Source organism: Rhinichthys klamathensis, unplaced genomic scaffold (genome assembly GCF_029890125.1).
Source record: "Rhinichthys klamathensis goyatoka isolate OS25496 unplaced genomic scaffold, OSU_Roscu_1.1 h1tg000488l_1, whole genome shotgun sequence".
Taxonomy (NCBI): domain Eukaryota; kingdom Metazoa; phylum Chordata; class Actinopteri; order Cypriniformes; family Leuciscidae; genus Rhinichthys; species Rhinichthys klamathensis.
Genome location: NW_026606975.1, coordinates 417,501 through 432,546, shown reverse-complemented (window position 1 = coordinate 432,546; position 15,046 = coordinate 417,501). Strand labels below are relative to the sequence as shown.

Sequence of the window (15,046 nt, the reverse complement as noted above, 5' to 3'; positions counted from 1 at the left end):
AATTCTTCCACAAAGGAAATATCTACAGATTTTATTCTGGTTATATTCCTAAACCTTTATAATATGTTTATTCTTGCTCAAACCAACACTTTTAAAAAACAAAGGGGCATATGTAAACAATTTCCTTGTTTATTCCCATTTTTGCCTCTTCCACAATACAATTCAACTCTATTTTTTGAACGTTTGACACAAAAACAAATCATCAATTTGTGATCAATCTTTGTGATAAAAACCCTCTGATACAAGCTAAGGGCTTAGGCGGGTTTAAGGTGTTCGATATCTGCACTGTTGTGGTAATCCAGCTTTTAATGTTGTTTATGTGTCTATGTGGTGTTTTTAATATGCTTTAAGACAAACCATGAGTAAGTTCATAAGTCGACAGCATTGCTGAGTATTTTCTGCTTAAAACTGCAGTGAACCAAAGACAGTCTCAAAAACACGGGTTGAAATCGCTGGTGTTTCTGACGTCACAAACGACCTTGTAACCAATCAGATCAACGTGTGATCGTCAACCAGTGGATCTCTGAGCTGAGCGAGTGAGTGGAGGCGGGGCTCATTTGCATATTCATAGAACCGCGCATACTAAATGAGGCGAGGGTGTCGAGTTACATTCAAGATATTTTAAGGCATGAAGGGTTTATTTTTCCAAAGAAAACACGTTTAAATATGTAATTTTTTCAAAAATATGTAAAAGATTAGTTTTGAGGAATACAATTACAGGGGGACTTTAAAAAAAACTGAAAAGGTGCTGGTAATTTTCTGCCAGGATATTATCCGTTAATTTGACAGACATTTCCTGTGAGTGTGTGTGTGAGAGAGAGAGAGAGAGAGAGAGAGAGAGAGAGAGAGAGAGAGAGAGAGAGAGAGAGAGAGAGAGAGAGAGAGAGAGAGAGAGAGAGAGAGAGAGAGAGAGAGAGAGAGAGAGAGAGAGAGAGAGAGAGAGAGAGAGAGAGAGAGAGAGAGAGAGAGAGAGAGAGAGAGTGTGTGTGTGTGTGTATCAGTTGTATAAAGCATGTGAGTTTAGATGAGGGAATCATGAATCTACTGGGATGTAGAAAAGTGCGTGTGCGCGCGCGCGTGCGTGCGTCTGTGAGAGTAGAGAGAGAGAGAGAGAGAGAGAGAGAGAGAGAGCAGAGAGAGAGAGAGAGAGAGAGAGAGAGAGAGACTGCAGATCGTCTTCGCATCGCCGCGCACCTCTCGCGCGCAGTGATGCTCGCACCTGTCCCGACCCGCAACATCATCATCAGCATCAGGATCATCATCAGCAGCGGATCTCCATGACGACAGCGCTTCCAGCATGGTGCAGAAATCCCGCAACGGCGGCGTGTTCCCCGACGCCCCGCCGGCCGAGAAGAAGCTGAAGGTGGGCTTCGTGGGGCTGGACGCGGGCGCGACGGACTCGAGCCGAGACGGCGCGTTGCTGATCGCGGGCGCGGACGCGTCGAAGCGCGGCAGTATCTTGAGCAAACAGAGATCCAGCATCTCCGGGAAGAGGCCGCCGAAGCGCAACGCGTTCTACCGACGCCTGCAGAATTTCCTCTACAATGTTCTGGAGAGACCGCGCGGATGGGCGTTCATTTACCACGCTTACGTGTGAGTCTCTGCACCTTTAAGTGTTCTAAGTGTTTCTTCTGCTGAATCTGATGGCCATCAAAACAAAGCGCTTCTCAACCCTCTCTGTCTGTCAGCGTCCCTTCACGCGCTTGGCGAGGTGTTTACACGATTGTTCTGGCTGTAGAAGAACAGTTTCGAGCATCACTGGAACAAAGCTTCTTTAATATTAATAGTTCGGTCTGGAGCCAGATCTACCCAAAAAACCCTGTAATAGATTGTTATTATCGATTCTGAATGTGGCTTGTGGAAAAGCGCTTAATATGTTTGGCAGGATTGTTCTATTAATTGATGACGTTACTTTCCTTCCGGTTGTTTAAATCTTTGTTTATGTGAAGATCTGCACCTTTGAGTGTTTCTTCTGCTGATGGCCATCAAAACAAAGAGCTTCTCAAACCTTGGCGAGATGTTTACACTGCATTTCTTTCATTTATTCATTCTTATATAGCAATGCAACACGGGTTGCCCAAAGTGCTTCACATTCAATACATAAAGATAACAAATACACACTGGAAACCCCTCATGAGTGTTCTCACATAGCTTTAACAGATGTGATGTTAGCCTAAATTTAAAAGTAGTAATAGATTTGGCTGATCTAATGGAGACGGGAGATCGTTCCAGAGTTTTGGACGCACTCACACATCAATAAATCGCCCTTATGTTTATATATTTTGTGTTGCTGACACACAGAAGAAGCTGATTCTCTGATCTCAAGGATCCGGGCGAGTATATGTGTATGTGGACCACATGTTGGACATGTACAACGGGTCGGTGCCTGATTGTGAAGAGCCTTAAAAACAAGTATACGAATCTTACACGATTGTAGAAGAGCTGTTATGGCCATCACTGAAACAAATCTTCTTTAATATTAATAGTTCAGAGCCAGATCTACCCAAAAACCCTTTAGTGTTGATTCTGAATGTGGCTTGTTGGAAAAGCGCTTCATGTTTAATATGTTTGGCATTATATGTTATATTCATAATCATATTTGCCCAAAGAAAGAACCCTTTTCTTCTGAAGTGAATCTGATTATCTGCTGATTAACTGTTTTCTGCTGCACTTTTGATGTGCATTAATGCATTTTACTGATTTTTAGCAATAGAAGATTTCCTTCTTGTTGCTGATTATATAATTCTATAAGATTCTTTAAAGCTTTTTTAATAGTTCGAGTTTTATAGGCTGATATATTAATGTTTAGCACCAAAGATCTGTCGTGCTTGTGTTGTGCATCTCATGCGGTTACAGATGTTTATATTGTTCAGAAATGAAAAAATGCTTGTATGACTTTACGATGTTTGGTTATATCCCTCTGAAAGCTTGCTTTTAATAGTTATTCAACCAGAGAATCGTTCTCAAATTGCGTTCAGGTTGAAGGTTCGCGTTACAAGCCAAAGAAACTCAATCTGATGCTGTTTAGAGGCACATCTTATGCTTGTCAGATATTCAGTTTCAGCGTTCCTCGTCCTCAACTTGGCCAAAGCTCATGTGAACCTGGATTTTCAATTGAAATCCCGCAGAATGTCGTTCCTCGTTCTCTCTCAGGAACATCCAGACGTGTTCTCGTGTCTGTAACTCGTATTATAAACATTCAGAGCGACACACTGAAGGCAAGGCGAGTTTACTTACATAGCACATTTCATACACAATGGTAATTCTAAGTGCTTTACATAGAAGAAATTAAAATAATCAAAAGAAGTAAGAATAATTAAAACAGTTTAGAATAAAAAAGAAAGTAAAATATAGTGTAATCTATGGAAGCTTGTTTCGTCACATAATGAAAAATAAAAAAGGTAATTGCGACTTTTTATCTCACAATTCTGACTTTATTTCTCACAATTGTGAGATATAAAGTCAGAATTGTGAGATATAAAGTCAGAATTGCGAGATATAAAGTCAGAATTGCGAGATATAAAGTCAGAATTGCGTGAAATAAAGTCAGAATTGCGAGATATAAAGTCAGAATTGCGAGATATAAAGTCAGAATTGCGAGATATAAAGTCACAATTGCGAGATATAAAGTCAGAATTGTGAGATATAAAGTCAGAATTGCGAGATATAAAGTCAGAATTGCGTGAAATAAAGTCAGAATTGCGAGATATAAAGTCACAATTGCGAGATATAAAGTCAGAATTGTGAGATATAAAGTCAGAATTGCGAGATATAAAGTCAGAATTGCGTGAAATAAAGTCAGAATTGCGAGATATAAAGTCAGAATTGCGAGATATAAAGTCAGAATTGCGAGATATAAAGTCAGAATTGCGAGATATAAAGTCAGAATTGCGAGATATAAAGTCAGAATTGCGAGATATAAAGTCAGAATTGCGTGAAATAAAGTCAGAATTGCGAGATATATAGTCAGAATTGCGAGACATAAAGTCAGAATTGCGAGATATAAAGTCAGAATTGCGAGATATAAAGTCAGAATTGCGAGATATAAAGTCAGAATTGCGTGAAATAAAGTCAGAATTGCGAGATATAAAGTCACAATTGCGAGATATAAAGTCACAATTGCGAGATATAAAGTCAGAATTGCGAGATATAAAGTCAGAATTGCGTGAAATAAAGTCAGAATTGCGAGATATAAAGTCACAATTGCGAGATATAAAGTCACAATTGCGAGATATAAAGTCAGAATTGTGAGATATAAAGTCAGAATTGCGAGATATAAAGTCAGAATTGCGTGAAATAAAGTCAGAATTGCGAGATATAAAGTCACAATTGCGAGATATAAAGTCACAATTGCGAGATATAAAGTCACAATTGCGAGATATAAAGTCAGAATTGCGAGATATAAAGTCAGAATTGCGTGAAATAAAGTCAGAATTGCGAGATATAAAGTCACAATTGCGAGATATAAAGTCACAATTGCGAGATATAAAGTCAGAATTGTGAGATATAAAGTCAGAATTGCGAGATATAAAGTCAGAATTGCGAGTTATAAAGTCAGAATTGCGTGAAATAAAGTCAGAATTGCGAGATATAAAGTCACAATTGCGAGATATAAAGTCAGAATTGCGTGAAATAAAGTCGCAATTGCGTGAAATAAAGTCAGAATTGCGAGATATAAAGTCACAATTGCGAGATATAAAGTCAGAATTGTGAGATATAAAGTCAGAATTGCGAGATATAAAGTCAGAATTGCGTGAAATAAAGTCGCAATTGCGTGTTATAAAGTCAGAATTGTGTGATATAAAGTCAGAATTGCGAGATATAAAGTCACAATTGCGAGATATAAAGTCAGAATTGTGAGTTATAAAGTCAGAATTGCGAGATATAAAGTCAGAATTGCGAGATATAAAGTCAGAATTGCGTGAAATAAAGTCAGAATTGTGAGATATAAAGTCAGAATTGCGAGATATAAAGTCAGAATTGCGAGATATAAAGTCAGAATTGCGTGAAATAGACACAATTGTGAGATATAAAGTCACAATTGCGAGATATAAAGTCAGAATTGTGAGATATAAAGTCACAATTGCGAGATATAAAGTCAGAATTGCGAGATATAAAGTCAGAATTGCGTGAAATAAAGTCAGAATTGCGAGATATAAAGTCAGAATTGCGTGAAATAAAGTCACAATTGCGTGATATAAAGTCAGAATTGTAAGATATAAAGTCAGAATTGCGAGATATAAAGTCAGAATTGCGAGATATAAAGTCAGAATTGCGTGAAATAGTCACAATTGCGAGATATAAAGTCAGAATTGCGAGATATAAAGTCAGAATTGCGAGATATAAAGTCAGAATTGCGAGATATAAAGTCACAATTGCGAGATATAAAGTCACAATTGCGAGATATAAAGTCAGAATTGTGAGATATAAAGTCAGAATTGCGTGAAATAAAGTCAGAATTGCGAGATATAAAGTCTCGCAATTGCGAATTAATTAATGACTTAATTATCTCAAAATTATGAGTAACTCATTAATTCATAAAAACAGAGTAGATTTTTTTCCTCAAGTGAATGCAATACGCTTCCGTATTAATACTTTAAAATCAATCCTAAATGTAACTGGGAGCCATTGTAAAGACCTGAGGTGGGATGTGTCCATATGCTCAGAATCATGAATGCTGATGCCCTGCTTCATCATCACAAGCTGAATTACAAACGTCTGCGATCACCAAAAACACACATGCACTGTTTCATCAACAGCGATCGCATCTGATCCGTTTATATGCATCAAATTACCTTCAGTCTAGTGCTCCAGTGCAGTCAAACCAAACCAGTCAACATTTCTCACATTATCACAGTTCATTCACTATAGAAAATGGTAATAAAATATGACAAGAGTTATTAAATCAGTTGATATTTGACTGGTTTTGTCCGTCCTTCTGTTAGACTCTCACATGAATTATGTTGAATATCTGTCAGCTGTTAAATTTAACTACACAATTAGATAATACCAGTTTAGCTCAACCAGTGACCAAGCAATGCTTCATGTTGTTCAGTCTGTGTGTAAAAAGAGCATTAGCAATTACAGAAAACACACTGAAGAAAACATGATCAGCTCAAAGTGGAGGAATCATTTTTGCTCCCAAATGTCACTGGTAGTCACTGTATGAAGAATTATTGGGTATAATATGTCACAGTTTACTTTATTTTGCTCTCCTCACTTACATTAGTGAACTATAGTGTCCTGCACACACTAGTAAAAACATATGAAAAATGATATCTGGAGTCTGGATAAGTGTAGATGATGTATGTTGTAGTGTGTCAGCCGCAGATGGCGACCCGGTGTCTTCACAGCGGTGTAATAATCCATCCATTCATTAAAGTGAGGCGGTGGTTTCAGCACCACAACACACGGACAGCTCCCGATACACACACCATCCTGAGACACACACCATCCCGATACACACACCATCCTGAGACACACACCATCCTGAGACACACACCATCCTGAGACACACACCATCCCGATACACACACCATCCTGAGACACACAACCATCCTGAGACACACACCATCCCGATACACACACCATCCTGAGACACACACCATCCTGAGACACACACCATCCTGAGACACACACCATCCTGAGACACACAAGCAGTACTCACATCTTCAGTCTCTGTTTAAAGGCCTGAATGTCAATCATTAGATGCAAATGAACCAACGCAAGTTCATTATAGTTAAAGAAAGATGCACAAACATCGTAATCGAAATTAAGTTTGATCGGATGAATGACAATCACACTTTTACAAGTGAAGAGATTTTTTACATTTTCAAAGTTTTTTGCATTGGTATCTGAACATTTACTATGTAAATCATCATGAATTGTTGTGTGTTTGATTTATTTCAGAACTGTTTTTGTAAAACAACTTAATGTCAAAATACTTTACTGTCTCAACAAGCGCAATCGACTGTGTGTGTGTGTGTGTGTGTGTGTGTGTGTGTGTGTGTGTGAGCTCTGCAAATGAATTTTCACTATAGTCATTGACTTTCATTCATTTTTTATTGAATTACGATTGAGCTCTACGATTCAATTCTTACTAGTAAAACTGCAAGTCCAGAGCTCTCTAATTGAATTTTTACTAATAAAAACAACACATTAAATATATGTACAATTACAGAGCTCTGTTATGGAAACAGAGAGCTCTGCAAATGCATTCTTTATAGAAAGAACTGAATTAGAGAGCTCTTTAATAATAATTCTTAATAATAGTAAGAACTAAATTGTAGAGCTCTCAATTAAATTCTTACTAGTAAAAATGCATTTACGACGAGTAACGCTAAATCGGCTTGCCATTCAGATGCACATTCATCTTTATTTTTCTCCCCATTTCCCCTCTTCCTTCCTATCGGATGTAGTTTATTCTCTCTATCTGCTTTACTCTTCATCATAATTATGTTTAATTGAACAGTGGACTGATTAGTCAACGTTATCATGAATACTGAATTATATCTTGTAAGTAATAAAATTAGCAGTTGTGTGGGTGTAGATCCAGGATTAGTTCCTCCAATGCTTTCTGTCCGTGTCAGTCATCTTAGTTTTATTTAAAGCACTAATGCACTGTTTGTGTTGAAGCTTTGGGACAGTACGTATAAAAACACCTTACAAGTAAATGAATTTTAAGCATTATTTAGCATTATAAGTGATTGGCTTTAGGAACTTATAAGCTGCTGAAATTCTCCTCTCTTGTGTTTTTGCTGCAGATGTTTCTAAACCGCTGTGTGTTTCTGTGTGTGTCGAAGGTTGTGTGTTTCTGTGTGTGTAGAAGGTTGTGTGTTTCTGTGTGTGTAGAAGGTTGTGTGTGAGTATGAAACACGTTGACAGGAATCTGCAGAGTAACACGCTCACGTCAGCAAAATCTGCTAATCGTAGAGGACAGTTGAAGAACTGGAGAGAAGAAGTTAAATAAATAAATCGAGTCAAAACTGCAATGTTTCAGAGGCGCGGATGCATTTATGTGTGTGTTTTACAAAGCAAATGCTGTTAAAGGTTACATACACGGTAAAAAAAAATCTGTTAAATTGATTGTAAAAACAATATGGTAGCAAAGATTACATTTTACTGGTTGACAAATTTAATTTACAGTAATTATATATATATACACACTGTGTATGTGTGTGTGTGTGTGTGTATATATATAAAGATTTTTAATATTCTGCTTACCAAGGCTGCATTTATTTGATTAAAAATACTAAAAACTGATATATTGTGAAATATTATTACAATTTAAAAAAACTGAATTTATTTTTTATTGTAATGTATTCCTGTGATCAAAGCTGAATTTTCAGCAGTCTTCAGTGTCACATGATCCTTCAGAAATCACTCTAATATGAAGATTTGATGCTCAAAAAACATTTATGATTATTTTCAATCTTGAAAACAGTTCCGTTCAGGGTTCTTTGCATCAGAAATATGCTAATTTATCGTTTTTTTTTTATTTATAATATACTGACAATCACCTTAAAATCACAAGTAGTAAAGAGAAAGGCATATGAAAAATCAAAGTTCATTACAAGCAGCTTTTCCACAAGCTGAAAATACAAAACACATGACACTAAAATAATGCAAAAAACATTCATTTCACAGCATAAGATGGAACATAAAACCCTGATGTACATAACTGATAACAAAAAACTATGAAGAAACTTATTTCGATTAAAACCCATCAAGGTGTGACATAAGAATACTGGGAATGACAGATTGTAAATTATAAGATGTCGCACTTTTTCACTTCCAAAAATAGTATTTTACTGTATTATTCCATGATATAGATGTATAGAGTCAGGGAACGTCCCCAATTAAGCAGCATTTTTACAGTATTTCACCGTTTCATATTTTACAGTGTTTCAGGCAGAGAGAGTAGTCTTTGCTAACATGTTTGTGAATATATATAATGCAGAATTTAACATGCAATTTTATGCTGACTTAATTTAATCACCAAAAGGAGGTGAAGTTGTGTTATTTAAGTGAGTGTTATGATCTACACTCACCGGCCACTTTATTAGGTACACCTGTCCAACTGCTCGTTAACACTTAATTTCTAAGCAGCCAATCACATGGCGGCAACTCAGTGCATTTAGGCATGTAGACATGGTCAAGACAATCTCCTGCAGTTCAAACCGAGCATCAGTATGGGGAAGAAAGTTGATTTGAGTGACTTTGAACGTGGCATGATTGTTGGTGCCAGAAGGGCTGGTCTGAGTATTTCAGAAACTGCTAATCTACTGGGATTTTCACGCACAACCATCTCTAGGGTTTACAGAGAATGGTCCGAAAAAGAAAAAACATCCAGTGAGCGGCAGTTCTGTGGGCGGAAATGCCTTGTTGATGCCAGAGGTCAGAGGAGAATGGCCAGACTGGTTCGAGCTGATAGAAGGGCAACAGTGACTGAAATAACCACTCGTTCCAACCGAGGTATGCAGCAAAGCATTTGTGAAGCCACAACACGCACAACCTTGAGGCGGATGGGCTACAACAGCAGAAGACTCCACCGGGTACCACTCATCTCCACTACAAATAGGAAAAAGAGGCTACAATTTGCAAGAGCTCACCAAAATTGAACAGTTGAAGACTGGAAAAATGTTGCCTGGTCTGATGAGTCTCGATTTCTGTTGAGACATTCAGATGTTAGAGTCAGAATTTGGCGTAAACAGAATGAGAACATGGAACCATCATGCCTTGTTACCACTGTGCAGGCTGGTGGTGGTGGTGTAATGGTGTGGGGGATGTTTTCCTGGCACACTTTAGGCCCCTTAGTGCCAATTGGGCATCGTTTAAATGCCACGGCCTACCTGAGCATTGTTTCTGACCATGTCCATCCCTTTATGGCCACCATGTACCCATCCTCTGATGGCTACTTCCACCATGTCACAAAGCTCTAATCATTTCAAATTGGTTTCTTGAACATGACAATGAGTTCACTGTACTAAAATGGCCTCCACAGTCACCAGATCTCAACCCAATAGAGCATCTTTGGGATGTGGTGGAACGGGAGATTCGCATCATGGATGTGCAGCCGACAAATCTGCGGCAACTGTGTGATGCCATCATGTCAATATGGACCAAACTCCCTGAGGAATGCTTCCAGCACCTTGTTGAATCTATGCCACGAAGAATTGAGGCAGTTCTGAAGGCAAAAGGGGGTCCAACCCGTTACTAGCATGGGGTCCCTAATAAAGTGGCCGGTAAGTGTATATGATATATATGATCTATATGATGAATATGACACACTCTCATGTGACAACATTGTCCTGTAAAACTCGAGGCGTATGTCTTCAGCTTCTGTCTTTCTGCCGCCAGAGTCAGCAGCACTTTCTCTGATTAATAATTAATTAATTAATACTCATCCTTATAGAGGCGTGTGTGTGTGTGTCTGTGTGAGTGTGAGTGCGTGCGTGTGCGCGTGAGTGTGTGTGTGTGAGAGTGTGAGAGAGTGTGTGTGTGTGTGTGTGTGTGAGAGTGTGAGAGAGTGTGTGTGTGTGTGTGTGTGTGTGTGTGTGTGTGTGTGTGTGTGTGTGTGTGTGTGTGTGTGTACGAGTGCGTGTCTGTGAGTGTGTGCGTGTGTGAGTACGTGCGTGTGTGAGTGCGCGTGAGCGCGTGTGTGTTTGTGTCTGTCTGTGTGAGTGTGAGTGTGTGCGTGTTTGTGCGTGTACGCGCGTGTGTGTGTGTGCGTGTACGCGCGCGCGTGTGTGAGAGAGAGAGAGTGTGTGTGTGTGTGTGTGTGCGTGTGTGAGTGCGTGTGTGTGTGTGTGTGTGTGTGTGTCTGTCTGTCTGTGTGTCTGTGTGAGTGTGTGAGTGAGTGTGTGTGAGTGAGTGTGTGTGTGTGAGTGTGTGTGTGTGTGTGTGTGTGTGTGAGTGAGTGAGTGTGTGTGTGTGAGTGTGTGAGTGTGAGTGTGTGTGTGTGTGTGTGTGTGTGTGTGAGTGTGTGTGTGTGTGTGTGTGTGTGTGTGTGTGTGTGTGTGTGTGTGTGTGTGTGTGTGTGTGTGTGTGTGTGTGTGTGTGTGACCTCTCAGCTCAGGTGTGAATCAGGCACCACCATTTAAGTTTGCTGTGAAAAAAGCCGCATGGTCTCCGGCCGACAGAGACGTGTTCGGGCACTCTGCCCTGCGGCCGTCACTGACACACACACACACACACCCTACACACACACAGGCCAGCTGACAGTCTTGCCTGGGCCCGGGACAAGATAATCTTAGATGCCCCCCCCCCCCCCGCGCCCAGATCTCTCCTTTTCCCTTGCTCTTCCTCTCCTGTTCCTCTCCTCTGCTCTTCCTCTCCTGTTCCTCTCCTCTGCTCTTACTCTCCAGTTCCTCCACCAATTACAATTTTCTAGGCCAATTCTGATTTTAGATCAGAATTCCGTTTTTCTAACCACTTTACAGCAGACTTCCATTTTTATTTATTTTTATAAAACACCATATACTTTTACCCAAACTGAATAATAAAAACACGTTTAAATGGGTACATTTAAATGGGTCTTCATTTTCTTTTTTGACATAGCCTACTGCAGTTCTTGTTAAAACACACCAGACATGCAAATTCTGTGCATTTTGGGCACTTTTTTTTTGCAGTTGCGCACGCAACTGCACGCGCTTCGGGCATGAACACGCATCAAGTACCGCTGTTTCTTACCTTGCTCTACGTTGACTTTACTAACATTAGTTTCAGCTTCACCGTCACCAACTTTTTTAAAAATATTTGTTTATGACACCTCTAAGGCCTCTATTTTCTTCTTCTCTTTTCTTTTCTTTTCTGAGCACAGGACTTGTGCTGACCGGACATTTTGAGCGTAGACTGAACTTCAAATCAAATGACAACATCAAATTTTGATCAGTGGTCAAACCATTTTTGTTTTGGGGGGAGGGAGGGGGGGACTTGACCACTATTTCAAGGACAATTATGAAGAAAACAAATAAAAAGCTTTTATGTAACTCAAATACTAGATATTTTTTCCACAAATATGCCTATTTTATTTATTTTTTAACAATTATTCCATAATTTAATGAGGGCCCAGTTCTGCCCCCCCCCTGCACACACACACACACACACACACTGATTCATGAGCTGGTTTATATGGAGCTGTTCGTGTGCCACACATTATAGTGATTAAGGAGACGTACACCTCATACACACCAGCTGAAGGATTTTCATGCATTGATGTATGGAAACCTAACGATACTCTCATGTCATAATACGATATTATTGCGATACTCCAAGACATATGATAAAATGTTAACAAAAAATGTACTGTTGATTAAAATGCTAAATTTGGTGTTACAGTGTGTGTGTGTGTGTAAATGAATAGTCTTGGAATAGACCAGAATAACAATATTCATGATTCTGAAGATGAAAATACACAATTATTTTAGACGAATATGCTTGTACTAGATATTTAAAATAATGTCGGCCACTGTTTACTGGTAACATCAGACATCTGGCATTATCAGGACCCACAAATATTCCCTCATTGCATTATTATACATTACATTCAACATTATATATAGTAGTTTAATGTTGTACTGACACTAAAACTCTGAAAACTTTATTTTTTTCTCACATAGTAATTTTTATTTTATTGTGAACTATACACATAGTATATGTTGCATTTTTGTATTGCGATATATTGTGACATGATATATTGTTACACCCTTATTTAGTTCAAGCTTTTAGTGTTGATGTGAATGTTAGATATTTCATAACTGATTTGTGTACAAAATATACGCTCTTTTGTTTACCTGTTTATGTGGCATAACCTTGTTCATTAGGTTTGTATAAAGGCTTGAAAATAATATGATTTGTGGGAATGTACCCAACCAAAAGCTTGAAATAATTTATATTTTTAATTAAATAATCATAAGTGTTTCTTGAGCATCAGATCCTCATATTAGAGTGATTTCTGAAGGATCATGTGACACTGAAGACTGGAGTAATGATGATGAAAATTCAGCTTTAATCACAGGAATAAATTACACTTTACTGTATATTCACATAGAAAACAGCTGATTTGAATCATAATAATATTTCATAATATTGTCGGCTGCAGGTTGGGAAATGAAGCAGATTCAGTTTTGTGGATCAAAGAACGAACGTCCTATTTGAGGGAAAAACAACATACAGGATAAATGAAGTTTTGCTTTCTGAAATGATGCTCTTGCTGTTTGAATGTGTTGAATTGCAGCGTCTAAAAGCTGCTGTTTCACACACACACACACACACACACACACACACACACACACACACACACACACACACATACACACACACACACAACAGCCTGAGATGATGCTGTCGGCAGCAAGTCAACATGAAACCGCATTTGTAACTCATTTTACCGTTGTAATATAACATATTTTCTGAGTGAAACTGGATTAGCCGTCTGTGCTGCTCTTTGGCTTTCGTCCATTTAAACACCACTCACATGTTACACTCTAAAAAATGCTGGGTTGTTTCAACCCAAATTTGGGTCAAATATGGACAAACCCAAATGTTGGGTTAAAAATGTAATTTAAAATTTTAACCCAACTTTCACTTTCAACTGTAAATGTTTTAATTACATTTTTAACCCAACATTTGGGTTTGTCCATATTTGACCCAAATTTGGGTTGAAACATCCCAGCATTTTTTAGAGTGTATTTATTCCCACAGTGTGAAGGAATCGACAACTATACAGGTGAAACTCGTAAAATTTGAATATCGTGCAAAAGTTATAATTATGGCTTATAATGGATGGATATTTATATGGATGATTATGGCTTACAGCTTATGAAAACCCCAAATTCAAAATCTCAGAAAATTTGAATATTACACTCTAAACAATGCTGGGTTGTTTTAACCCAAATTTGGGTCAAATATGGACAAACCCAAATGTTGGGTTAAAAATGTAATTTAAAATTTTAACCCAACTTCAACTTCGACTTTCAACTGTACATTTTTTAATTACATTTTTAACCCAACATTTGGGTTTGTCCATATTTGACCCAAATTTGGGTTGAAACAACCCAGCATTTTTTAGAGTGTACATGAAATCAATAAAAAAAAGGATTTTAAATACAGAAATGTCGGCCCTTTGAAAATTATAATCATGCATATGTATATAGTTATATATACTGAATTAGTTTCACCTTTTAATTTGAATTACTGAAATACATGAACTGTTGCACGATATTCAAATTTTTCGAGTTTCACCTGTATATATACGTATACGTTTATATATATAAACGTCCTGCCGATTGCAGCTGCTGGTCATTTAAACGTGAGCCTGTGTTTGTAACAGAATGCCTCCATCATTTAATTTACACACACATCAGCTCAATGAAAGAGATGAGCGTGTTTGTGCTGGCGAGAATCATGGAGCATCAGAGATCTCAGAGACTCGATGAGGCTCGACTCTTTTGACTCGAGCCAGTAAGAAACCACCTAGCAACCACCTAGAAAACCCTAGCAACCACATAGAACACCCTAGCAACCACCTAGAACACCCTAGCAACCCCATAGAACACCATAGCAACCACATAGAACACCCTAGCAACCCCATAGAACACCCTAGCAACCACATAGAACACCCAAGCAACCACATAGAACACCCTAGCAACCACATAGCAGCAGCCTGGCAACTTGTTGTTCTTGTATCTATCTTATACTCAATTTCTTATGTTGAGTTATTGAAATTTAAACCGAGGATCTAAAGACTTTTTTATCCTGAAAGAAAAAATCTGTTTAAATCAATGCTATATTGAATTATATTATACAGTTGTAATCGAAAGTGTGTTTGTGTGTGTGTAGGTGGAAATGCACCTGTGACGCCATCGATTACTCATGGTGCTCGTGCTGTTGAAAGCGTTTAGATCTTGATTCACACTAAGTTATAACGCCGTGCTCTTATGCAGGTTATTGGATCAGCATTTTATCTTATTTTTAGCATTTTACATATAATGTAATAATTAGTTAGTTTTTTCCATCTTCCTTTTTTATAATGTTTTAATGTTTT

General features: G+C 38.2%; 1 protein-coding gene across 4 annotated transcripts in view; it reads left to right on the top strand.

The window, feature by feature from the left end:
- The first annotated feature begins 1,193 nt into the window (after window positions 1-1,193).
- The window catches only part of LOC130072472 (potassium voltage-gated channel subfamily KQT member 2), a 70,127-nt gene continuing 56,274 nt past the window's right edge, over window positions 1,194-15,046 (top strand). For all 4 annotated transcript variants that reach the window (XM_056237593.1, XM_056237592.1, XM_056237590.1 and 1 more), the window contains exon 1: window positions 1,194-1,593. In XM_056237593.1, the coding sequence (XP_056093568.1) occupies window positions 1,298-1,593 (296 nt within the window). In that variant the 5' untranslated portion in view covers window positions 1,194-1,297. The remainder of the gene's footprint in view (window positions 1,594-15,046) is intronic.